Source organism: Primulina eburnea, chromosome 9 (genome assembly GCF_022965805.1).
Source record: "Primulina eburnea isolate SZY01 chromosome 9, ASM2296580v1, whole genome shotgun sequence".
NCBI lineage: Eukaryota > Viridiplantae > Streptophyta > Magnoliopsida > Lamiales > Gesneriaceae > Primulina > Primulina eburnea.
The window spans coordinates 34,399,299-34,426,132 of record NC_133109.1 but is presented as its reverse complement, the minus strand read 5'-3'; the positions used below and the strand labels follow the sequence as shown (position 1 = coordinate 34,426,132).

At 36.2% G+C, this 26,834-nt stretch overlaps 4 protein-coding genes across 16 annotated transcripts; 3 read left to right on the top strand and 1 right to left on the bottom strand.

The window, feature by feature from the left end:
- The first annotated feature begins 1,266 nt into the window (after positions 1 to 1,266).
- LOC140842004 (auxin response factor 1-like) lies at positions 1,267 to 9,077 on the top strand. Of its 8 annotated transcripts, none has more exons than XM_073209794.1 (16): positions 1,270 to 1,573; positions 2,319 to 2,359; positions 2,438 to 2,505; positions 3,262 to 3,377; positions 3,721 to 3,816; positions 3,944 to 4,000; positions 4,597 to 4,749; positions 4,835 to 4,919; positions 5,841 to 5,931; positions 6,012 to 6,176; positions 6,588 to 6,707; positions 6,797 to 6,872; positions 7,031 to 7,196; positions 7,287 to 7,762; positions 7,926 to 8,116; positions 8,478 to 9,077. In XM_073209794.1, exons 3-16 carry the CDS (start codon positions 2,460 to 2,462, stop codon positions 8,644 to 8,646), a joined length of 2,007 nt encoding a protein of 668 aa, XP_073065895.1. In that variant the 5' UTR covers positions 1,270 to 1,573; positions 2,319 to 2,359; positions 2,438 to 2,459; the 3' UTR covers positions 8,647 to 9,077. The 8 variants fall into 8 exon arrangements, with proteins under 8 accessions (XP_073065898.1, XP_073065897.1, XP_073065895.1 ...); XM_073209793.1 differs by having other exon boundaries at positions 1,270 to 1,588; XM_073209797.1 differs by having other exon boundaries at positions 1,267 to 1,588; positions 2,319 to 2,505; positions 7,476 to 7,762.
- Positions 9,078 to 9,385: 308 nt separating this feature from the next.
- Positions 9,386 to 17,685, bottom strand: LOC140842003 (uncharacterized). The gene is made up of 9 exons (XM_073209788.1): positions 17,258 to 17,685; positions 16,308 to 16,457; positions 16,085 to 16,222; positions 15,817 to 15,975; positions 12,476 to 12,568; positions 12,122 to 12,238; positions 11,679 to 11,753; positions 11,313 to 11,536; positions 9,386 to 10,586 (listed from the first exon to the last, which is right to left on the bottom strand). The coding sequence occupies exons 1-9, from the start codon at positions 17,636 to 17,638 to the stop codon at positions 9,560 to 9,562; spliced, it is 2,364 nt and encodes a 787-aa protein (XP_073065889.1). The 5' UTR covers positions 17,639 to 17,685; the 3' UTR covers positions 9,386 to 9,559.
- Positions 17,686 to 18,694: 1,009 nt separating this feature from the next.
- On the top strand, positions 18,695 to 22,720 carry LOC140842002 (protein FAR1-RELATED SEQUENCE 11). Of its 5 annotated transcripts, none has more exons than XM_073209783.1 (4): positions 18,695 to 18,875; positions 19,586 to 20,611; positions 20,759 to 21,202; positions 21,849 to 22,720. In XM_073209783.1, the coding sequence occupies exons 2-4, from the start codon at positions 19,634 to 19,636 to the stop codon at positions 22,473 to 22,475; spliced, it is 2,049 nt and encodes a 682-aa protein (XP_073065884.1). In that variant the 5' UTR covers positions 18,695 to 18,875; positions 19,586 to 19,633; the 3' UTR covers positions 22,476 to 22,720. The 5 variants fall into 5 exon arrangements, with proteins under 5 accessions (XP_073065884.1, XP_073065888.1, XP_073065887.1 ...); XM_073209787.1 differs by having other exon boundaries at positions 19,569 to 20,611; XM_073209786.1 differs by having other exon boundaries at positions 18,695 to 18,922.
- Positions 22,721 to 23,398: 678 nt separating this feature from the next.
- LOC140842001 (uncharacterized) lies at positions 23,399 to 25,279 on the top strand. 2 transcript variants are annotated; one of them, XM_073209782.1, is made up of 4 exons: positions 23,399 to 23,604; positions 24,187 to 24,289; positions 24,829 to 24,933; positions 25,018 to 25,279. In XM_073209782.1, exons 2-4 carry the CDS (start codon positions 24,245 to 24,247, stop codon positions 25,132 to 25,134), a joined length of 267 nt encoding a protein of 88 aa, XP_073065883.1. In that variant the 5' UTR covers positions 23,399 to 23,604; positions 24,187 to 24,244; the 3' UTR covers positions 25,135 to 25,279. The 2 variants fall into 2 exon arrangements, with proteins under 2 accessions (XP_073065883.1, XP_073065882.1); XM_073209781.1 differs by having other exon boundaries at positions 23,399 to 23,698.
- Positions 25,280 to 26,834: the final 1,555 nt, after the last annotated feature.

The window sequence follows — 26,834 nt, the reverse complement described above, 5'->3', positions numbered from 1 at the left end:
AAAAAACAGTCTTTTATTTTATTTTATTTATATTTATATAATTCTAATAAAAATAATATAAAAAAATCATTAATTTGAAAGTACAAGATTTATCATGTTTAAATAGTTCTTTCAATTGTATAAGCAGACATTAAATATTATTCAACAAAACTAAATTATCTTATAAAAGCCATATAAATAAGTCAACTTTCAAATTTAATCCGAAAGAATTTATAGTCAATCATGTATTAATTTTCTATATATTTAAAGCTTCAATTCCTCAATTTCCTTCAATTCCTCATTTTCTTAGCTATTTCAATTTATGTTAAGCTGATGGAATCTATTTTTATTTTAATATATTTATATATAATTGATAGAAAAATAGATTAGGACATATAAATGTTGGAGTAGGTCTCTTATTAGACGGTCTAACGAATCTTTATCTGTGAAACAGGTCAACCATATTAATATTCACAATAAAAATTAATAATCTTAGCATAAAAAGCAATATTTTTCATTAATGACCTAAATAAGATATATGTCTCATAAAATACGATCCGTGAGATCTTCTCACACAAGTTTTTGTCTAAAAATTGAGTATATAGAATGTGGCCCGATCCTGTTATCAAGCTAATGAAATCTATTGCCTTAAGTTGAATTAAAAAAAAAAAATCATCTTACTCGAGATTTTTAAATATAAGCACGAGGACAAGAAATTAGTTGGTTATCCGCACTTTGTTTTTTTTTTTTTTTTTTATCGGCTTACTTTATATAAAATATTAGTGTGATAAATAATTACAAAATCATTATATTATATATTATTTGTCATCTCATCCACGAACTAACCGTCGCAAAAAGTTTTTAAATTTTTTTAAACAAATTTCTTGTTATTAATATATTTTTTAAAATAAATGATAAATACACTTATTTTCAATTTTGTATGTTATCAATATGTCATCATAATTAAATATAATTATAGATATTTTATTTAAAAAAATGTATTTATCTAATATTTTTTTAAAATATGTGTGAAAATAAACTAAGTCTATGAGGAGATTAGTTATTGATAACATAACATTAAACAGAAATGATTAAGAAGAGATTTGCGGCCGAAAGGCAAACATAATCCTGGTCCCTGGATGTCCCCCTCTCCCCACTACATCGCGCACTCCCTTGTGCGTATACTCCATCGATGCTCCATAATTTCTATTTTCTCATCTTAAATTAAAAAAAGAAAAGAAAAGAAAAGAAAAGATACACATCGATATACAGACGGTGTATATAATATATTCACACATTTTAGAGAGAGTGAGATTCTGAGTATTATTGTCTGCTTCATCCAGGGCAAAAGACTTCCGTGTTTCTCCCTCCTCTCTCTTGTTTTCTGATTTTTCATCTTCGCTTTTTCCCCCCGAGGTTATCGTGTGGTCTTGATATTGGAGCTGAATTTGTAGAAATTCGGAGCTGAGATTTGGTCTTGTGCTCGCAAGTTCGGTGGAAGGGGGGATGCTGGTTATCATGATTGGTAGAAAATAATGGAACCGGCGGATGTTCATAGGGTTGCGAGCTGATTCTCGAAGTTGAGGTGGAAAAGGTAGCTGCGATTTCGGTATGTGTTGAATTTGTTGGATTATGTGCTTTTCGATTAACTTTGTTAGTGCGATTGTCTTTGCTGCGGATAAGAGATTTGAATTAAATGGAAAGCTCAAACGCAGGATTATCCAATCTGGATAAAACTTTTCTTCGTCCAGATAGGCGGGCATGTTGAAGATTTGGATAATTCGTCTATAGTTTGGTTATCTGGATGGATTCATATGGTTCCCGTATTTTATCTCAAAGCTCTTTGAAGTGTAAATATGGAGTCTGGATTTGTTTGGTTTGTTTTAACACGAACCTTGAATTTGAACTAGTTTTCCATTTTCTTGGTCAAGAAAAAGTAGCGTCTCTAAAAAAAAAAAAAAACTAGGTTGTCTTTCTAGTTTTTCTCAATTGTTTATGTTTTTTAGACCTTCACTTGTATGCGATGGAAAAATTAAACTTTTCTTGGATGCAAGGGAAGAAAGAATCATCTTTCTATACAGTGCTAGAAGCTAAATACATTCTTTATTTTATGGAACGTGCTTGACAACGACAGTCAACTTATTATTTCTGGTTGAGAAGTATTTTTTATGGAAGAATTACGGACGATTTAACTGCTATTGCTTTGTATTAAAGGTTATTACGTGTGATATTCTGATTAGCGTATGAGAAAGTGTGGGTGAGGAATTTATTTTAACTGAACTTTAATATATTTGTGGTATCAACTGCTTGTAAGTTTATTTCTTATTTTTCATAATTAGGTAATAACGGGGTACATCAAGTAACTGGTTGTTATTATCCAGTGAGTGTGACGCGATTTGTACATCATTAGTTGAAGGAATTCAACAATAAACCCTGATATTTGCCGTCTATACTGCAGTAGATTTTGAGTTGGTGTTCTCATGGCACATCCTTCCGCAGATTATTTTGCCAGAGGGCCTCCCCCAGGTTTGAATTATGAAGCAAAGTACTCATCTGATGTTGAGTAGTTTGATTGTACTTAGTCTTGGGATTTTAATTTATCCACTGATTCTACCGTTTCGTCTTTGTATATTACTTAGTAACATTTGCATGCATTGCTGCCCCTTGCTATGTTGATGTCAAATTTAATTATGGTACTTTCTTTCAAAATGTTTGTACCTCGGTGTGCGATGGAGTATGATCGTTCGGGGAAGTGTGATACTCCTAATTGGTGCAAAAGAGTCATGAACCTTAATAAGTATAATCCTATCTTTGGGCAATTGCTGTAACCCAAATATCCACTGTCATTTTCTAAAAATGGTACATCATTATTATTCCGTTGTTTGTCCTTAAATAGTGATTCATTTCTATCTCCAAAGATTAGCAGCCCATGTTGTATATGCGACAAAGAAGCATGAAGCACATCCTCTTCCCCGAGCTATACAAAAAGGCGAGTTGAAACTTGTATGTTGGATGGAACAGCAGCAGGGGGGTTGGTTCCAAATTCCAATAGCCAGTATAGTGTGGAAACTGCTTTTCCTAGATTCCATTTTTAGTACTTGTATGTGCTGATTATCGTGCAATTAGAAGGATACTTCACCTATTATCTTTGAAGAGAAAAACATCCATAGAAATAAGTCGCTCTTTCATATTTTGCTGCGGTGTAAAATTGACAGCGTCATTTTTTTTACCCTTTTGGTATACCTTCTGTTACGGTAATTTATCATGGTTATTCTATTTTAGGGGGCTCAAATGATGCTTTGTACAGAGAACTGTGGCATGCCTGTGCTGGGCCCCTTGTTACCCTTCCTCAGGAAGGGGAACGGGTGTATTACTTTCTGGAAGGTCACATGGAACAGGTTGGGCTGTTTCCATTTATCACTTATCCTAATTTTTTTCTTTTGAGTGTGTGCTTTGGTTTTTGTCAACATTCCGTCGAAATGGACAGGATTCCGGTAGATTTTCTCTTTTCCTGGTATTATTCTTGCAAGAGTCTGCATGAATCGCATCATTACTTTTTATGCAATTTCCATTTTCAGGGTAATTTTTTTTATTGTATAGCTTAGATGTCAGACATTTTCAATTTCCCATTTTTGTTTCAGAGCTGATTTAGGTTTGTTTCTGTAATATTTTAGGCTATTTTGTCAATTCCATATATGGGTATTTTGTGTGCTTATTTACTTATGTTGTGATATAATCTAGCTTGAAGCATCCACCGATCAGGGGTTGGATCAGCAACTTCATTCATTCAACTTACCCAGTAAAATCCTTTGCAAAGTAATGAATGTTTCGCTGCGGGTGAGATTCCTTGAGATATTTTTCTGGATCAAGTGTAAATCTGTCCTTAAGTGGCTTGATGATACCAAATTTTCAATTTATTCCTACAATTGTGTACTCTGTTGTTGACTCCTCATCTGAATTGTAGGCTGAAAAAGAGACAGATGAGGTATATGCACAGATAACACTGATACCTGAGCAAGATGTATGTATCAATCCCTTGTTTGATACTATTAAACTTTTTATGTGTTCTTTTTATTTGAGCAGTTCTTGCAACTCTAGTGTTGTATATATGGTGCTAGTTAGAACTGCAATCAAGAATTTAGTCGAGGGAAGCTACTTAGTGTATTTATAGTGGCAAAAACTTGTATTTCAGAAAAATTGCCTGAGGAACTGTGGTAGTTTTCATTGATGGAATTCTTGCTTCCCTGCTCCCTGGCCTAAGAGTTATTTCATCACAAACACTAGTTCTATATTGAGGCAACTCATGGCTGATGGTGGAATGGTCAGGATATCATTCTTTTACCACAACAGTAATCAAGAGTGGCTGAGTCCATATTTTTATTTGAATATGATCAAATATTTGAAGTTGTTTCGAGTAATTTATGTTCAGCCCTTTCTTCTAGGAGGTTAATGATGAACCATGTCAGAACTTATTTCACGATTTAAACTTAATTATAAGACAATATATGCATATCAAACTTATCTGATGCCATAGCATCTTTTTCAATTTTAGCACATTCTCTTGGTTGGTTACTAATACCCCAAATGTTTATTGTTTTATTATGTTTGGTGGATTAGCCAAATGAGATCACAAGCCCAGATCCTTCTTTACCAGAACCTCAAAGGTGTAGTGTTCGTTCATTTTGCAAGACTCTTACTGCTTCTGATACCAGCACCCATGGTGGGTTTTCTGTTTTACGAAAGCACGCAGATGATTGTTTACCTCCATTGGTAAGAATTTAATCGTTTGCTTTCAGTATCCCCTGCATTTTATTTTCTTCTCGTTTCCTGGGCTTAAAATGTTATCTTACTGTAGGATATGTCTCTGCAACCACCCTCGCAGGAGTTGGTTGCTTCTGATCTTCATGGTAATCAGTGGAATTTCCGCCACATTTTCCGAGGTTAGAATCTTAACTGTTTGATGGATAGAATTTTAGACAGGATCACACCAATTCATCTCAGAAGCCAGTCCATTTCATCATATTTAATAGATGCAAACCTTGCACCCTGTGAAATTTTTAGGTGTACCTATCTCTATGTACTTTGACATACTGCCAATATATCAATTATCTAGTATTATCTGTAAAATTGCATTGGCATTGTTTTTTAGTGACACTGTGTTGAGCAGATATGAAGTTAATTACTATAATTTTAGGATAATGCATTTTTTTAATCTTGCTTCTGTGCATCTAGCTTAATTTGAGTTTTCACGCTCCTCACCTTGTAAATGGTAACGCACATGGCTTGCTGCCCATTCTGTGAAGTTGATATATCCTTGTATTCCAAATGTTGAATTAGTTGGAACCTTAGTTGGTTTCATAATAGAGCGAACTACAAACATAAATGAATCAATTTTAAAATTTTTAAGGATGCAAAATATTCTTTTATCAATATCGCAAGATTATTTGAGTGGAAATATATGTTGCTGCTCAGCGAAGACGGTGAATGTCCTAGAATATAAGATTCGATAGCAAAAACACCTGCTAAAAACCTCCTTTTGATTAATCTGCTATTCACTACTAGCGTCCGTCATTATTTTGTGGTACCAAATATCAAAATTTGGAAACTATGGGTACTGGTTGGCGTGGACCTGTTATGCTATATAACCTTTCCTACGAGAATCCAAAGTAAAGCTTAATTTGGAGATTTAGATTAGAGTTTAAACTAGACTTTAATGCAATCTTACTGCCCTATAAAGCGATGTTTCATTTGGAAAAAAATATGTCTATATCAGGACATAAGACATTTTTAAATAGGGGCATCCGGCGGACTGTAAATTTATCATGTTTACAAATTACACCCCATTGACTTGTCATTTTCAGGTCAACCAAGGCGCCACTTACTGACAACCGGATGGAGTGTCTTCGTTAGTGCAAAAAAGTTAGTTGCTGGAGATGCTTTTATCTTTCTAAGGTATGATACTTTGAAAATAATGTCGGTCCATATTGTTGAATGATTTTGCTAACAACCAGTCGTTTCATGAATTTTTGTAGAGAAGAAAACGGAGATCTTCGAGTCGGAGTGCGTAGACTCATGAGACAGCTGAATAATATGCCATCTTCTGTTATATCAAGTCATAGTATGCATTTGGGGGTCCTTGCTACTGCATCACATGCCATATCCACTAGGAGCCGTTTTTCGGTTTTTTATAAACCCAGGTTTTTTTCCTACTTATAGTGATACATTTTTTGAGAATTTTCAGTTGTATTTTCTGTGAGATTGGGTAACGATTATTGTAATTGATTTTAGATATAAAACATGTTATACAGTCCTGTTCAGCATTAAAGTGAAGCATTTTTTCCTTGAAACGTAGAAGTTTCTACAGTAAACTAAGAGACATTTTGACCAACATAAATAACATAGTCTTGAAGAAATCTACCTTTAGAACAACTATTATTCTTCTAGTCCTTAAACAGTCTTAGTAGGGAGAAGTTTTTGGGTAATGCATAATGATTGTGCAATGCTGTACTGCTTAATCAGTTTGTCTAGGCTTTATGCATATTTCATTTCCTATCGTTATGATGGCTTTCTGGAGGATAGTTTTTAAATTTGGAACCTTTTGTGACCAGGACCAGTCGATCAGAATTCATTGTAAGTTTAAACAAGTATCTTGAAGCTCGAAATCATAAACTGTCGGTGGGGATGAGGTTTAAGATGAAGTTTGAGGGTGAAGAGGTTCCAGAAAGAAGGCGAGTTTTTTCGCGGATTCAATTTTGAGTTTAGAGAAGTAAAATTAGTTGTTTTCCATGATGATTTTAAAAATCATGAATGCGTACAGGTTTAGTGGGACAATTGTTGGTGTTGAGGATAATTCTACGTCTACATGGCCTGATTCAGAATGGAGATCGTTGAAGGTAAACCGTTACTATAAATCAGCAGGTGGTCCATTTCTATGTGATTTGGCCCCCTCACAAGCAGAATATTCCTGCCCTTTTACGTCTTATCTGTATGATTGGAGTTTTGCAATTGGATTATAAATTAATAGCTTTCCTGATTCATTGCATGTCTCCAGGTCCAGTGGGATGAACCGTCGCTGGTTTTGCGTCCTGATAGAGTTTCACCTTGGGATATAGAACCACTTACTGCAGCAACTTCTCCCACGTCACAGATCCAACAAAGAAATAAACGGACCCGGCCGCCTGTTGTGATTTCATCTTGGCAAGATCTTAATCCATTCGGTATTGTCCATATTTCTCTGATGATGTTAGTTAAATAATGCTTGAGTGCATTCTTTTCCTAAAAATATTAATTATTCCTGAACCCGAAAGGTACGTGGAAATCACCTTCTGACTCCCCTTCAGCATTGTCTTACCATGATCCGGAACCTGGACCAGATATTCATCGATCTACTAAATTTAGTCCTGGCAGCCTACTCAAGACGTCAAATTACAATAGAAATTTGCTGCCAGTTTCGAGCAATTCAATAATATACCAGCCGAATTTTGAAACCCCTGCAGAGTCATTCGCACCTGTTAGTGAAAAGAAACATGCTAATGGCTACAGGCTGTTTGGGATTGAATTGCTGGACCATTCAACCTTCGGAGACAGTTCACCAGCAAGAATTGGAGCAGCAGCTGTTGCGAATACTCATGCTCCCCTGGATACTGAATTGAAGCAAAATTCAGAGGCAGAGCCATCAAGCTGCAACCTGACCGATCTTCCCTTAGTGACTTCTGAACCTGACAGGTCAGGCTTGAGATCTTCCCTTGAGCCACACAACAAGCAAATCAGAAGCTGCACCAAGGTATATTTGACGTCGGTTAAGATTTCTGTATTTAAATGATTCTAGATGTGAGGAATAGGGAAATCAAAGGTTTGTTCAGATTGCTGCCTTTTAACAGTTTCCTATTTGCGTTAAAAAACCCTTGTGGAAATGGGTTGGTTAAGTGCGTTCCTATTTTCTGTAGGTTCACATGCAAGGCATTGCAGTTGGAAGGGCTGTAGATTTGACCAGGATTGATGGCTACGAGGATTTACTTGAGAAATTTGAAGAGATTTTTGAAATCAAAGGGGAACTTTCTGGTTCAGCAAAGAAATGGCTGGTTGTCTACACAGATAATGAGGATGACATGATGATGGTTGGAGATGATCCTTGGCAGTTGAGTTGAATTTGCTTCTCTCTTTTTTGAGTTCATTTTATGTTTATTTTCTTCAGATTATGTAATATTTTGCATTCGTTAGGATAGTTTGGAACTTTATTACAGGTATCCAAATGCTCGAACAGAAGTCGACACTAGTCACACCACTGACATTATGTGTTGCCATTCATACTTACATAATTCATTTATGGTATCTCTATACAACTTTCACTTAAGTCTGACAGTATAACTCCTACCCAAAAGACAATCTTATCGAGTGTTATTTAAAATTACATGCTATTTTATGGCTTTTGGCTTCTCATACAAGGGTACGCTTCTTAAAATGCTAATATCATGTTTGATTTTTTCGAACTGTTCTAGTGAATTCTGCATGATGGTTAAGAAAATATACATCTACACAGCGGAGGAGGCCAAGAAACTTTCGCCCAAGATAAAACTCTCTCTAAATGAAGTTAAATCTTCCAAACTCCTGTCAGAAGCTGACATTGGTGCTGAAGAACAATCTTCAACCGTGGGATCTGGCTGCTGATTCATTCCTGCTTCTCTATAACTTGCAATGAAGTTGAAAATTGTTCAATTTTAGAATTTACGGGATAGAAAGACAGTCAGCAAATGAAATGAATATCAACTTTGTTAACCAGCTAGCTGTGATGTTGTGCACGAGTGCTTTGGCTGGTTCATTCGTGGTTGCTGAGGAGATATATGCTGGGGATGCACAAGTTTTTGTATTTTATGTTGTTACTTATTAGCATAGAAAAGCGGTTTCTTATGGGTTAGGATTGTATTGTGCTAGTGTGTTGAGAGAGGAAATCATCGAGTGCTTACTTGTTTAGATCCAAGTGGTGTCCTAAGATCTTAGATGAGGATTGAGATATGCTCATCAGTTGAGGGAATGGCTTGTTACGATTGCGTTGCGTCAAATGAGTTATAACGCGAATAGAAAAATATTTGAAAGCGTAATTTTTGTATCATGTTATCGTGTCATTTCATCGTCAGAGAGATAGTATACTATACTCGATAATCACTTTAAGCCAAGTTTTGATCGCCCACCTTCCACAGCGCCGAGCGTATCACAACCCAACCGTGTGACGTAATGATATTCTCGTGATATAGATGCGGTTGGAAACGTTGATGGTGTGGGTTATAATCTATCAATACCGAAGTACCCTTCCAGTTAAGGGAGAAACTAGTATTTCCACAGCTGGGTCCGAATATTTTGGAATAATCAATAATGCAACCTATATCATACGGTAAGAAAAAAAATCATGTGCTCAAAGCAAGTAAAATAACAATTTGGACCGAAGATTCCTGGAGATGTGGTCCTAACATGAGCTGGGTTGTGTTCCGGCATAATATCTAACTCTTAACGTGGCAAAATGTCTTGCTTATAACACAAGATCATTGCCAACGGGTTTTTGCCAAATTAATAATCGGTGCCCTACTTAACCAACTTCGTCCGGCTCCCAACGGCCTATCTTGTCAAAATTTTCATCAATGCTGAATGCGAGAGGATGCGACCTCCTCCCATTGTGATCCAGCGCTCGACTCTTGTCTCCATCTCGCTTTCTTTTCAATTTCTCAGCGTGATTAAAAGACAGTTTCTCAAATTTGACATATCCCGGTTTCCCAGTATCTTTTATGGCGGTATTTTTCCAATTATCAGGCGATCTAAACCTCCAAGCTCGATTACCGCATGCCTCATTATCTGCCTCAACTTCTTCATCCTGTCTGCCCAAATTTTCCCGAGTCGCAGAGTCCATTAGGTTACTTGGACTATTTATCGTGAGCGGGGGCCCATCATCTTCAAATACCTCACAATTAACAGACCTTGAAGACTTCTTGTTGTGGATGTGTGGAGAATATGTCCCCCTTTCCCCACTCGAACAATCACTATCCACGTCTCTTTCATAAGGTTTGCTTCTCCCATCCCGGTGATCATCTGGTGCTTCTGACAACTTTTTTTGTTGCCTTGGAATAATCCTACCACTTTCGCTTGTTATATTATAACTGTCTTCATCTGACAAATCTCCTACTGAACTAGCAGCACGACCTTCATCTTGGGTTCTATGTCTTCTATCCCCGTGTTCCGTATTTTTTTTTGCATATTTGCAGTTCGCACTGTAAATGGTCTCACATGTCCTCTTCCCATCACATTGATGACCTTGAGATTCCAACTTTTTAGTGGTGTGCACTCGATTCCTTTTTCTGGAGCTTCCATCAAGCTTGTCTCTAAATCCCCTGTCCAACCAATCTCTATCCGATTCACTATCACTAGATGAGTTCTTACTGTAATTCAGTCTTGAAAATAACATTTTGTCAGAAGGTTTCTCATCAAGAAATTCTATCTGCTTTCTGTCAGAGCTTCTACGCTGCTGCTGATGTGTGCTCCTCTGGGTATAAGACTCCGAGTAATTTCTTGAACTTCTAGAATAACCACTTTCTTTTGATCGCAATCTCCACGAGTGATGTCTGTAAGAAACTAAATAACTTCAACAAATTTGTGTGTGAAACCAGAAAACAATAATTTTCTAAGCCAGAGGTAAAGCTGTAACAACTAACAAATTATAAAACCATTCACAAGGTAAGAAACATCAAGAATCTCGTATCTATAATGATTTATAAAAGTTACAGGCATGCAAATTAATCGAATTGGCAGGATTCAAATTTCAAATATGAATTGGCAGAGCTCATCTCAAATATTTTTCACCAAACTCGAACCTAAGTTATTTTGTTCCTCACCACGTAATCCTTATTCCTTTTCAACCATACAAGACACAATGTATACAACCATATAAAACAATATTCACTCCACAGTTCACCCCCACAATCTCGAATTCACCCTTCCTTACCCTCCATATCTCATCCGCGTGATCTTGCAAGATCCTTGATTTTCCCGGGTAACTAATAGCTATTTTCCACTTAATCTCATACAGTAGAGAAAAATTTCCATTCTATTTGTCTTTCTTGAGGTTTTCTAGGTCTATATGGTTTGTACAGCCTGCAATCTGTTCATAGGTGGCTATTTGGTGCGGCGCCGAGCTATCGGAACATACTTGTTGAGCAAGACTCCATTGCCATGAAGTATAGTTCCTTGTTGATGATTTTATTTTAATTTTGGTAATTTAAGGGGAAAATGCTCTAAAATAAAATTTAAATTATTTTCACTCCAATTTTAGTGTTAACAACAAAACACACCTCTCTGTATCATCTGCTGAACGTTTGCTGGCATCCCTATACAACCTTGGGCTTCCTTCCTGGGACTGCTTGCTGTATGCAGATTCATCAGAATAACCAAACAAAGAAGCCATCTTCTTCATCCAAAATTTTGGAGGTGGTTTATCCCAATCAGCCCATTCATAATCTCCACCAGGATTACGAAAGCAGTGGATAAAATTGCAAGCCATTCCACGTGAACATGTCTAAAGAGAAAATGTATAAGATATGCAGGATAACTGTACAAGTATCAACAAAATAACAAAAAAATGCATCTCCCAGTGGAGGGAACAAAAAAAAATTTAGGAGTGAAAAAATCAAAATTGGGCAGGAAGGTATTAAATGTACCGTGAACTTAGATTTCATAAATTCTCCACAGATGGCAACCTTCCACTTCGTTACTCCAACAAACTCGCATTGCAACTTTGACAACAAATGTAAGCAACAGAAATAGCATTTAAAGAATCAAATTTGGGAAATAATAATAAAAAGAGAAGGTATACAGATCCAAAGAAAGAAAGAGGTGTAGGATTCGTAATAAGTTTGTGTATGACCCACCCAAATTAAAAACCAAGGAATTTTTATATATTTATGGTCTACAGGTAACAAAGGGCATAATAGTTAACAAATGAGACTGCACTCCTTTATTTGCTTCAAGAGCTATAAAATAAGGCCCTCGAAATATTAACACCACAAGTTCCAATATATCATCAGGAAGTCCAGGTAGCATTTTCCTTCATAAAAACTAGCATCACAGGAAATTTGCTTTACATGAAAAGAATAATTAATACCTGTTTTCCTCCAAAGTAACGACCATTTACTGAATAATAAGCCAGCTCAGCAGAATCTAAGTTCTTATAGTGCACGTACACATTTCCTCGTAAATGAGACGAACCATTTCTGCACACCTGAGACAAATCTACTAGTTTGTCATGCATCAAGGTTGAGATCGCTTGCAAGATGAACAATTGCTTCAGAGTAAATGTCACCATCCTCGACCTAAAACCTACTTTGCAACATTAACTAAAAGTTCATAATGCCAAGGTCTAATGAATCTACTTAAATATTGTTCATATCAAGCATCATGCAGACAGGAAATTTATTAACAGAAGATAACTTTCTGTCAAGCATGAATAGATGGATACCTTGAAATTCACCATCTCCCCAAATTTCAGAAATTCAGTATGCACATCTTCATAAAACTCTTCATAAGCACGTTCAACCTCTTCATCTGTATACTGGAAAAATAAAGGAAAAAGGATGGGTCGATTGTACAGAAATGTGGTTAAATACATGAGTGCGCAGTTGCAAACCAAGACAAAATGCATACTTGATGAGCCAAATTATAAAAAAATTGCATGCCAAGACTCTTCGTGTCAAAAGTAACCATCATTTTGAGCAAAAACGCACTCCAGTGCCCGCACACATAAGAGGAAATTCTTAAATGCATGATCTACTCTGTTAGACCAAACTTATGAATTAGAAGCAAATTACAAAAATGCCACTATCTTCATTATTTTACAAAATTTCATTCCTCAAATGGCAGAATAGTAGAGGCAAAGTGAGGATGATTATGGCAGCGATGGCATAAGATGATGAGGGCGATGGTATAAGATGATGAAGTGTTGGCGGTGATTTTTGGTACATAATATTTCGCAGGTATTGTACAATTTTTTTCTGTAAATTCGAAAATAAAAAAGTGCATAACACAAACCAAAAGAAAATGAGGTGAATTTTTTCAAGGACGGTTGCCCCACTTAGTTCACCAATGATTTTTACGGCCCAATTTTAAATATAAACTATAATCTCAAAAAAGGCACAATAAGGTAAGTGGCCGCCCACAGCTGTATGTTATCTTGAATTCATTGGCATCTTCATATTAGCAGCAACATCCTCTCGATGTTAGTGATGAAATTGTTGGTAAAAATTTGTAAATGCTAGAAATATAATTATAATTATGTGACCTAATTCCAAAAGAGAGAAAGTCAGAAAAATAGTGATCTCGACTTTGAGTGATTTGTAAATGGAGATGAAAGAAGAAACAATATCCATGTGACGGAGAAATAGACGAAGAATGGAACCAGCATTTAATCATCATTCTGTGCATGAGAACCAACTAAAAGGAAGATAAATAGAATGAATTTGAATATTAAAAAATAATTTAATAATAAGGGAAAAATTCTCAAATAAGAAAAAAAATAAAAATTATCCCTCCATTAATAAATAATTATCTCAAATTATTCTCTCTTTTCAATGAAACTATCTATCACTCAAATTCATTTAAATTGTCGATTATTTAACTATCCTTTAACACCAACCGAACAATACCAAATTGTTAAAAAAAAGGCCAATAATTTCCATCTACTTACAGCACAGAGAGAGAATAATAAAAAAATAATGCAATTAATTTAAATTTGAAATATCACTCTTTATAAAAAAAACACAAATAAATGCAGCTCACAATTCAAAATACAATCCTCAGCCAACACAAAGTTTGACAATAATTTCTTCCTCACGCAGCCACTATAATTAGGCTCATACGAATTATGATTCCTAGTTAACACAGTTTACTTTGTGTAAATTTAGCTCATTCAGCTAACAACTTGCCTAGACTCTGTCTTTAACTAGGAGATCTGATTCTTATGCACATATTTACCTGAAATAGTAATAGGCATAATAAAGCAATTGGTTTGCAAAAACACTTAAATCAAAGATTATGTAAATCTTCACTAAGGCATATAGATAAGACCATATCCTTCATTTATTCAAGCTCAAACCTTAAGAAGTTACATCTACCGACAGGAGAAGTCCAACATCCCAGAAATAGAAGCTCCACATTACACTAGAAGTAATTAAGGAACTCATTATGATTATTTTAAGAAGTCGTGAAGCAGATAAAGAACACCAAAACGTCAATTGTCACATGTAGATACAAGAAATAAGTCAATAAGTCCACTGATGCATGCTGATCAACTATAAATGCCAAAAAATGATGCTAAGCAGAAGACAAAATCAACAAATAAAGAGTAAGAGGTTGTCGCAAGTCTAAAACACAAGCAGCCTTCATTTCACACGCAAAGATAGATGCTCACTGCTGAACACAAAGGATACAAATAATTTATATCTCAAGACTTCAAGAAAACCCTTCCATCATCCGAAGTATGAACCTTCTTTCATTTTTAAACATTCCTTCTTTCATTCTGGACATCGCTCTAATTTAATAAAGTCAAAGCTTTGAGTTCACCAACAGCGACAAACATTATTTTTACTAAATTTACAACTAATAAAATATAGAAAATAACAGCTATCATGAAACCAACCACAAACCCACTAACACTCAGAAACTTCGTGAATTGCATGAAATGGCGAGCGTATGTATGGAATTAATAAAGCAGAACTCTATATGCAAATCAAACAATAAAATCTAGCTAATGACAAGGGTTTAGGGGTGAAAAGTAAGAACGCATGGGTGTCTTTTCACTATTTTATCAGCCACTTTTCATTCTGTGGCATAGTTGTCAAAAGCGCGAGGCGCAAAAAAGCGCCCAAGTGTCTTGGGGCTTCAAGCGCAAAGCGCAAAGCGAAGCGCACGCTTTACGGGAAAAAGCGCAATAAACAAAATATTATCAAAAAAATCAAAATAAAATAAAAAGTCTTTGAAAATGTTTAAATACTGAAATATAAAAACAAACCACCTATTATATTATTAAAAATAAATAACACAATTTTGTAATTTTAAACTAAAATTCCTAAAATTAGGGTTTAGACCTTTAGTGGTTTACCAACTGTAGCAAATGAGAAGGGGCGGCGGAGGCGGCGGCGGCAAGGTAGAGGCAGAGAAGACTCACGCACAAATGCAACAGGGGACTTCAGCAGAGGCAGACAACGTAAGGAAGGATAGGGATTTTCATATAAATGGGCTGGGCTTACCTTTGGAGCTGGACTTGGGCTAAATTTTGACTTGGAAAAAATTTAAAAAACATAACTGGGCTGAAGCGCAATAGCATCGCTTAAAATTTCTCAGGCCAAGCGCACTCAAGCGTGCGCTTGGTCCACCTGCTGCGCTTCTGGACAATCCGAAGCGCAGACAGGTCGCCTCGCCTCGCTTCGCGCTTAAGCGAGCGAGGCGAGCGCTTTTCACAACTATGTTCTGTGGCACAAAGATTTTGGCTTTTCAGAAAAAAATTGCTCAAATAAAAAAATACACTCAAACTCGTGGTTGAAGCAGGGATATCTTTTTATTCAAGTAGAAAAAGGGTAAAAGGGTATCATAGAAACAGGTGATAACCGTGATATACCACGATCGTTGATGCTAGATGTCTGGTTCAAAGTTTAAAGCGAGACTGGAAAAGTTTCAAGTTGTTTCTCTTGGGAAAAATTTTTTGGGGAGAATAGTTGTACTTCATTCAAGGAATTGTCAAATAGTACACATGAGTGTGACTTGATATCAGGATACTGGAGTCGTGTGAAGGCTTCATTAACAGACCTCAAGCACTTCATCCTGCTCCCATGCTAGTCCAGGGCCATTGTACATGTTCTTGATAAGAAAGGTGCAGGACTTATCAGGGTAAAAGTGAATTCTGCTGCAACGTGAGCCAAACCGACAAGCCCCTGTTTTGAGATGGAAAGGACAATGAGCTTTATCCTGCCAAACCGATAATTAGGGATGAGCTACAATTGGTGCCAAAGAATGTACAAAATGATTGTGTTCTAAATTATAGATACAGTGAACTTGATAAGACACTTAATCCTACCTGCTCCGTCCCAAAATTTGGAGTTTGTTGAGCAAAACTTTCTAGTAGCTGTTGAGCGGAAGGAACTGATGCACTCTTATAATCAGCAAACGCTTCGGATTGTGGAGGAAGGGGGTTTGATGTAGGTCTGTTGGGGTCCTATATTATGAAGATTCCAAACACTTGCCCATTTAGAAAGTAGAAATAGTAGGAAAAATGGAGCATGAACAGGAAAAAGTAAAACCTCTTTCACTATCTGATGCTCAGGGTCTTTCTTTTTCACTCTTATTTTTTTCTTTTTGACAATAATCTCGTTTCCTTGCCATATAATTTCAGGTGTCCCTTCTTCCACGTACTCGTATTCACCTTCATCGACTTCATTCTCATATCCAACCTGATGGCAAAACACACTTATTAATAAAAGTACAGCCCGATTGCCAACACCCAACTTCAAACGTAGGGAGACAAGTGAGGATGTAGATTTACAAAAAATGCCATAGCAGGCAAATTAAGTAATAGGTTACAGTTATACGTGATTCCAATGACATTGTAAGCACGGTAAGACGGATAACTCAGGCATCTGAACATATTTAGTCCCATAAACCCAAAATTAACCATCTGAACCATTTTTAGTCCCGTAAGCCAAAAATTAACATCATACAACTGCCTTGAAACTTTATATAAAGTCTCTTTGACAACATAAGTAGAATATTTCTTGAAATTTGGAGGTTTCTCTGTTCTATACAACACAATTTCACAAACTTACTAAGTTTAAATAAATTGTTGGACCACTTTATGATTCATCAAACGAATCCAACACCACGTTCTTTCTGGCCTATTATCAAGCTCTATCAGGCGCTTCCATTTACTATAAAGCTATCTCCTTCAATGTAGCTCCATCTGACCCCCTGGCTTGTCTGAACTCACTAACTTCCAGCTCATCTCGCTCTTAGCATAGCAACTGATTGTAACTCATTTAATAACTAGCTACCAATATATGTACCCAAAAAATCAGCCTAAACGTTATAACAAATCACCCTATCTCCGTCTATGTCAGATAGGAGTCATAGAATTAAGACATAAGCAAAAATTTCAGAATCGCTGTTCCAAATAACGCATGCAGACTGCAGCATACAAATAGTCGTGAAATGAATGGTGATAAGAAAACAGCAAATAAGGAGTAAGAGGTGTGACCTCAATTAGCCTCGATTGTTGTTCTTCGCAGTCTTTTCTTCTCATCTCTTCCTTTTCTTCTTCTATAGCACGCTTTCTCGCCCACGCTTCCTGAATCATCCTCTCTCTCTCCTCGAACTCCCTCCTTTCATTCTCGGTTCTCTTCTTCTCCATCTCTTGCTCGGCTTGGAGACGTAACTGCTCGTCCGGATCGTTGAGCCGAGCCTCCTCCTCTTGGCGCGCAATCACCGCCGTATCCTTCCTCTTTTTCTTCCTCTTCTCCTTCTTCGCCACCTTCCGCCTATCGTTCCGACTAGCCACGGCGCATTCCGACGCCTTGGTAGTACTGGCATCTTCATCTTCTTCCTCCATGTCGTTGATGGTGATTATGTTCTCGGGCATGTTCTTGGCTCTAGGGCTCGACCACGCGGTGTTATAATTAAAATTTAAGGGGAATTTGAAATACTCGGATTAAATTATTTATAAAAATCGAAATATGTGGGATTCAAAATTAAATAATATATGTGTAAAAAAAACAAACATATAGAATAAATTTACTAAATTATTTTCCCTTATGAAACCTATAAATGTTTTCTTTTTAGCTAAATTAGTGATAGAAGAAGTTTTTTCATTTTAAAACTACTTAAGGAGATACTGTCTCCACATTATTTGGATGGACAAGATTCACACACATATTTGATTTTAAAAAAAATTAGTAGACCTCCGTGTATGTGTGACTAAATTTGGGCTCTTGATTCTATCATGTGAGTAATGCCCCTATATGTAGGATGAAATCAACCGATGTTTAGATGCTCAGACGGTTTTTTACTAAAATATATAATTTTTCTTATTCATTTCTATATTTCTCAAATAATTTTTCTATATGGGATTCAACTCAAAATCAATAACATATTTCTCTTTTTTATTCGATAAAAACTGATTGCAAAATATGTCAAAATTTTTTAAAAAATTAAACTTTTAAAAGTTAAAAAAAAATTATATATTAAATTAAACGACCGTTTAGACAAATTTTGAGCCCTCTAAACGAAGACTAGACAGTCTAAACAATCTATTTTTAAAAAAACTCAAAAACATCATCTTTCTATCTATGTAGATTCAATTTGGTTTCATATTGAGTTATCAAACTAGTTACTATATATTATTCAAGTTTAATTATTAATTAAGTAACACACACACACACATATATATATATATATATATATATATATATATATATATATATATATATATATATATATACTATTGTATTAAATATGAAGATATTAGAATAACTACTTTTGAAGACATCAAAATATTTAATTTCATAATTATCCTTTGAATTCTATCTACTTTTAAAAAAATACTTTTAGTGCAATTTCTTCAAAATAAGGGCTCCAAGTGCAATAATAATAAGAACCCAACGCCACCAAAGGCGCTATATAGTATCGTGCGCCGCTCATATATAATGGTGTATCCGCATTCCTGCGCACTTTAGGGTTCCTCCTTCCACTAATCACCTGGCATCGATCTCCACCCAACGCAGCAACCCAGAATTCATGCATATTTCCCCTATCACATCTCACACGATCCGTTGAACCGTGATTCACGCTTACACATTCATATATGTCATCGTGTCAATGTACGATCTTTTGATTGAAAACCGATTGCTAATGCAAAAATGTCTCAGTGCGTTTTTTGCAAGTGATTGTGATGCTCATACACCTTTGTTGTTGTTTTTTCCTCTTGAATGTGTATTGCTGGATACGTTGCTCATCAGTGGATTGTATGAATTTCGTTCTAATTGAGAGACGTCTCTGTTAGGAGTGTCAAATTTGTTCTGTGGTAATTTTGGAGTTGGCCCACGAATTAACTTTTTGATTGTTTTCTCAGCTATTGAAATGAATGATAGATAATGATGATTGGATTACGGGTTTGATATTGTACTGTGACATTTCGACGTTGAGCTTTTAGCTCTGAATATGTCGAAATGGATTGCAAAAGATAGATGTTTTGGATAAAAACATAGTATTGAACTGCCTCTGGTTTTAGCTGAAGTTATTGCACTAAAATGTTAATCATTTATGATAGCTTTAAATTTTAGTTCTTAGTATCTGGGTTAATGTCTGAGATGTTACTTCATATACGCACAATTTTGGTCATGCAATTCCTTTTAGTGGATTTTTTTTTTAACAGGTCAATGTCTGAGATGTTACTTCATATACGCCCAGTTTTGGTTATGAAATTCCTTTTGGTGGATTTTTTTTAAGGCGGATGGGATCTTTTACTACTGTATTTTCCCCTCTGAAGTTTTTGGTCACTGATTTTTGAGCAGTATTGTTTTGTGTTTAGAAATGAGCCAACATTACCATTGGTTTGAGCAGTCTTGACAAGGCTACAATGTCTGAAGAGGTGGGGCAGATGATGTTGGTGTATGATGATCCCTCGGATCGGAGATCCTTGTCTTTGGATGGTACGAGCAGCACCGAGGAATCACCGGATGAAACTAGACTATCTCTAGAGACGGCAAATGATATGATTCCATATATTGGGCAAAGGTTCCCAACGCATGATGCTGCTTATGAATTCTACAGTGAATTTGCGAAACGTTGTGGGTTTTCAATCAGGCGTCATAGGACAGAGGGTAAAGATGGTGTTGGAAAAGGCCTCACCAGGCGCTACTTTGTCTGCCACCGGGCTGGAAATACTCCATTGAAAGCATCCAACGAAAATAAGCCCCAAAGAAACAGGAAATCTTCCCGTTGTGGATGCCAAGCCTATATGCGAATAAGCAAATCAACTGAATTAGGTGTACCAGATTGGCGCGTTACTGGTTTTGCAAACCACCATAATCATGAACTTTTGGAACCAAGTCAAGTGCGCTTTCTTCCTGCATATCGGACCATATCAGACACAGACAAAAACCGGATTTTAATGTTTGCCAAAACAGGGATCTCGGTACAACAGATGATGAGGCTACTGGAACTGGAAAAGTGCGTCGAGCCTGGATATTTACCCTTCACAGAGAAAGACGTTAGAAATTTGCTTCAGTCTTTCAGAAAAGTAGACCCAGAGGATGAGAGCATAGATTTGCTTAAAATGTGCAGAAATATCAAGGATAAAGATCCTAATTTTAAGTTTGAGTTTACACTTGATCCTAGTGGCAGATTGGAGAATATTGCATGGTCATATGCCTCATCCATCCAGTTATATGAGATTTTTGGTGATGCAGTGGTGTTCGATACAACACATCGGCTGACTGCATTTGACACGCCTCTGGGGATATGGGTAGGAATGAACAATTATGGCATGCCCTGTTTCTTCGGTTGTGTGCTCCTTCGGGAGGAAAATCTGAGGTCATTCTCATGGGCTTTGAAGGTACAAATATGATGGGTGACATGTTTTAGAAACTAAATTAAAAATTTTCATGTTCCTGTGGGCTGCATATTCTGTTGAATGGGCATTTTCTTTTTCTTTTGCTTTTTTCTCAGCATTCCCATCTTAATCCTGCATTTTTGTTGCAAGGTTTTCCTAGGATTTATGAATGGGAAAGCTCCACAAACAATATTGACTGACCAAAATATGTGCCTCAAAGAAGCAATAGGAATGGGGATGCCCACCGCCAAACATGCTCTTTGTATATGGCTTATAGTGGCGAAGTTTCCGTCATGGTTTAACGCAGTTTTGGGAGAGCACTACAATGAATGGAAAACTGAGTTCTATCGACTTTATAATTTGGAAATGACTGAAGATTTTGAATTGGGTTGGAGAAATATGGTGAACTCTTTTGGTTTGCATACAAACAGGCACATAGCTAGCTTGTATGCTCTTAGGTCTCTCTGGGCATTGCCATACTTGCGAAGCCATTTTTTTGCTGGAATGACCACAACCGGTGAATCAAAGGCAATAAATTCTTTTATCCAACGGTTTTTGAGTGCTCAAACCCGGCTTGCACACTTTGTTGAACAGGTGATTTCCCTTATGTGATAATAGGTCGTGTTTAATTAGTATTACTGCTTAACTAAATGTCCCCGTTTGAATTTATTCAATCGTCGCTATCCCCCAGTAATACGAGCTATTATGTGATATTTATTGCGGTAACTTATGCCTTTCTTGCTTTATGCCCCTACATATTTTCATATGAAGAGATCGCGGAACCTGGAAGTCTATAGCTGTAAGTTGAACTTTTAATGAATAATAATAGTATTCTTAAAACTGTAATATTGACTGTGTTTGGACGTGACCATCTTCAATTGTTTTTTTTTAATGTTTTTTTAGTTATAATTATCTGCTATCTTTTGTTCTGGGGATTCCTTCTGGGACTTTAAGACATAAAACCTTGTTTTGATGCCATGGACGATAATGGACTATGATCTGTGGAAAAAAATTGAGAAGTACTCGAAATCTCGTCCTCCTTAACATTATTACTAGGTTTGTGGTCGAGATATAAACTTTAGCAGATCCAGATCACGGTCTAAAAATGGCTCAAGTAATGTGGAAGGTCTATGAAATAGCTGCATATGTTTGTTGATTTCTTGGAATTAAAAATTTTCCACGAGTAATATCAGAATTGTTGATTGACCCTTTCTATGTGTAATATCATCATAAACATCAGGCAGCAGTAGTAGTGGATTTTAAGGATCAAGCTGGAGAACAACAAACAATGCAGCAAAATATACAAAACATCAGCCTGAAAACGGGTGCCCCCATGGAATCCCACGCTGCAACAGTTCTTACACCGTTTGCATTTTCCAAGCTCCAAGAACAACTGGTTCTTGCTGCCCACTATGCCTCGTATCAGATGGAGGATGGTTTTCTAGTTAGACACCATACAAAACTTGAGGGGGGTCGGAAAGTTTATTGGATGCCCAGAGAAGACATCATCAGTTGCAGCTGCCACCAGTTCGAGTTCTCTGGAATCCTCTGCAAGCATGCTCTCAGAGTTCTTTCAACTGGGAATTGCTTCCAAATCCCAGATAGGTATCTGCTTCTGCGTTGGCGCAGAATCAACATGCCGTCTAACAGACATCAGAATCTTCAGGCCACTCGGAATGATCATTCAGAAAGGGTTCAGCTATTGCAGAACATGGTATCAACTCTTATATCAGAGTCTGCTAAATCAAACGATCGTTTAGATCTAGCAACCGAGCAAATTTCTGTGCTCATATCTCGAATTAGGGAACAACCCATTTCTTCACTTGGTTTGAGAGAACTGTCCTCCGCACACAGGAGTCTAACTTAAAGCAGCGTCGTTCTTGGTCGACATGGAGGGAGACAGAATGCTCAGCAAACCCGAATAGTTTTTCGCACAAAGATGAGATGCACGAGTAAAATGAGACGAGGTGGCCGTGAAACTTGGGCGATTTGGAATGGTAAATAGTAGCTTAGGTGCATGTTCTGGGAAGGGTGAAAACGGCCATGGAGTTCTTATGTCGTTCGACGCAGTTTTGTGCTTGCCATGTTCAAATTTATGCATATAGTTGCCTTCCTCTGATTGTGTCGCGCCATTAACTTTTATTGCTGTAGATAATTAAAGCAAGGAAAGAAATGAACCTGAAAAAAAAACATAATTAATAGATCATATTGGTTACATGGGGCAAAAAGTGACTTGAATTCAAAATTACTGAGATCTAGACCAAATTAGTTTATATATATATAAAATATATATTTATTTATTAATGATAATATATCAATTTTTTAAAAAAAAAAAACATATTACAGTGGGGGTTAAGGCTCGGCCCCTGCAATTTTATTTGAAGCGGCAGGGGTTTACCAAATTTTAATTTTTTATTTTGATACATATTATTGCTAATATTATTATTTAAATTTAAAATGAGATCTAATAATATTGATAAAAAAACAATAATAAATCATACGAAATAAGTTAATAGTCATAATATTATTTATCAAAGAGTGAGTCTTATGTGAAATCATCTCACGGATCTTAATCTGTGAGACGGGTCAACCTTTCTCGTATTCACAATAAAAAATAATACTCTTAGCATAAAAAATAATATTTTTCATGAATGACTCAAATAAGAGATCCGTCTCACAAATACGACCCGTGAAACCGTCTGTTTTTGCCATTATCAAAATAAATACATATTTCATATGATTTGTTATTTTTTCTATCAATATTTATCCAAAATGAAGTTTATAAAAAACAAAGGGCCGTCGCAATCTGTATTCTAAAATTTCACCTATCACAAGCTCTCTCCCATTCCAGCAAAATTCCCTCCGCCACTCCCCACCCGCATTCCGCCGCACTATCCTCTGCCACCCCACCCGTCTCGTACCACTTTTCATTCTCCGGCTCCACAGATCAGAGACATTACCGTCTGTTCCTCCGCCATCGTCGATTGCTCCTGCAGGTCTAGTCTTCATCTTTGTCCTATCTTCTCCCATCGTATTCGCACTTCATCTCTTGCTGGGAACAGTAAATTTGGTTCGATCTTTTTTGCCAAGGTTTGCTTCTTTTTTTTTCAGCTTCTATTCGATTTTGGAGTTCCTTTGGCTTGTTTCATGATTCGAGTTCGATAGGCTCCAGGCGAGCTCGAGTCGAGCAGACTCGAACTAATGGAATTTGATTCAGTTAGGAAAAAACCCAAATGCGAAATATGAAATATGTATGTCTAAATTGGTAAATGTAATTCCAAATCTATTGAACTGCAATGATATGAAGCACGATATTGTCCTTAAAACGTCCCGGAACTGAAAAGGTAGGATCTTTCATGGTAGTAGAAAGAATTGAATATCATTTTGCAATTTCCAAGAAGGGATAAGAAGAATTTCGATTGAAATTGAGCTAATGAATGGCACAAAATTTAATGGGTGATTTAAATGTACTTGTCGCCAACACTTTCAGAGAAAATTTATTCATGGCTCACCGTTTTTTGAAGCAGAGTTTGAATCTGATCTAGCCTTTGTCTTTGTTTTTGCTTTTTTTGCCCCAGAAATTCTCACATAGTTCTTGGGTTGTTCGGAAGCATAAAGTAGTTGGCAAGTAGCATAATGCATCCTCCTCTAACAATCCACAGGCATCCAATGTGTGCCGAAGTGAGTTTTTTCCAATCAGAAATAGTTCACATTTTATATTAACTAGGTAGTTGATTTGGTTACATTCTGACATTCATGGTGCTATTAGCTTTCTGCAGAAAATTTTGAACATTCAACATACATGATGCTATTAGCTTTCTTCCAAACAATCTGATGGTGATTGCATACATGGTGATATTAGCTTTCTTATGAAAAATTTGAAGTAGGCTGCATACATGGTGGTGTTATGTTCTGCCAAACATGGTGGTGTTATGTTCTGCCAAACAAATCAAGTGACCAATTCTTTGTGCTGTGTTACACAAATCTTTGTTGATAGAACATTGTCGTGGTGTATTCTTTATTTTCCCTCAACAAAAAGATTGGCGGAAACAGTATATATTTGGCTTCATACTTGTTAAACACTTTAACCGGCTATCCATTTCCTCAGCTGAATTCATATTGTCCCTAGAAATAACGCCGATTAATACTTCTTTGCCCTTTTTCATTTGTCCAAGTGGGTATGTTATTGTGTATATTGAAATTTATAGACTGTTGTGCAGATTATCGAACAATTCCAGAAGTGTCACATAGACCATCCTCTTGGGAAGTTTTTTGGAGAATGCACTGGCTTGAAAATAAAGCTTGATATGTGTTTCCGTCAAGAAGTGAGTTCTAGTCAGACATTTACCCATTTTAATGCCCATTTTCAGTCAATTTATTCGATAAACTCAAACCACATCTTTCTGCAGAAATCCCTGAGACGGAAGGCGAATTTCGAAGAGAGCAAAAACTTGAAAGAGAGGTTGAGAGAATACAGGAAAGAGAACCTTGAGACGAGTGAGTCGAAGGCTTTTGCCAGAGCTTAACGTTCAAACCAGAAATTCACCATGTAACGCAAGCATAATGCTGCTACTCTCATGAATGGAATTAATTGAATGTCATTCTTGGTACGGAGCAATATATGAACTACTTAGGTTTTGTCTGGATTTTATTTGATCCGGGAAAAGAATTTATTACTCATTATTATACTGAAGATACGACTAAAAATGAAAGTTTAAACTTTTCAAATCCATGGATTCAATTATCATCCGAATATATAGAATGCATTTGGATCAATGATTGGAAACTTAGATCCACCACATTCTCCTAACCAAAGGCACTACTATTAAAAAACATTTGGTTTTTCAACACCTTAACAGGTACAAAAACAGTCTCCTAAAGTGCAGTATTTGCTTATAGCACGTCGAGGGCAGAGGCAATCACTATCACCCGAGCAAGCACCAACCAAAATGTCTTGATCTCCCTGCTCGAACCTACAGTAGCATTGCCCTTTGGTGCACTGCTTGATTTTGCACCTCCTCGGGCATAGGCAATCTGTATCGTTCCGACACGTTCCCACCTTAATGTCGTAATCCACTGATGGCCCAGTTGGCGCATTGGGAATTCTTCCGTCTTTAGTTGCGCCATTGTCCCCCTTTGAGAGGGTCGAACCTGTCAATTTGGAAAATTCTTGTGTTAATGTCCTCTTCTATACATCAACTAATTTAGAGTATGCATGTGAAGGGATTGACCATGACCGAGATTTTTCTTTTTCAAAAAAAAAAATGCATAAATTTCGTTAAACAAAAAATAAAATAATGGTGTAGAATCATCTACATAATTCTAAGAGAGTCCCTTGGTATATATCCTCTCGAGGAAAGAGGAATTTCTCAATCCAAATTATGTAGGAAAATTGCATGCATGTGACCTCCAGATTTTACACACTACATCTTCTTTTGTAATGTCATAAATAACATTTTGGAGCACAAATAACAAAAAATAATCAGACTCAAACATACTATTTTATCTTCATCTTCCCATTTTTTGTTTCCACAAGTTAAGAACATCATGTATATTTTAAAAAAAAAAAAATAATGGTAACTGATCGTGTGTAGAAAAAATTTAAAATAAATATATAAAATATTTACACGAGAATAGAATGGCTTACACGATACAATTAGCAAAACAATGAACAGGAAGACCTTGAGTGAATCCATGTTCTGAACAAATTCACTGCCGTTGAACACTATATTCCACCATAAAATAGGGCAAATATCAGAGGCAAGGTAATTATTGGTTCACCATGGTATTAAATAAAATAAGATAATATCTTTTACTCCAAATATTATTATACATTACCAAAGTCATATTTGATATTATTGAGATTATTTTTTTATACAATATTATGGAAATTTAGATATAAATACTTAATGAAATATTATATGTTACAGTCGATAGATTTCTTACCATATTTATCTCTTAATATTAATATTAAAAACGAAGAAAAAAAATTAGTAGAAGTTTTTTTTAAAAAAAAAAGACTTCACGATGGTTTCTAAGCACGTTGTGTCGTAAAAATTAATCATTTACCCAGCCAAAAACCAGAATTTGTTTTTTTATAATTATGGTATGTTTATCCAATAATCCGATGTGTATGAAGATGTGATAAAATTCAATACCCGATGGGAATGAATTTAATAAATGAGTATGAAGATGGATGTATGAAATCCGACCCATACCCTACCCA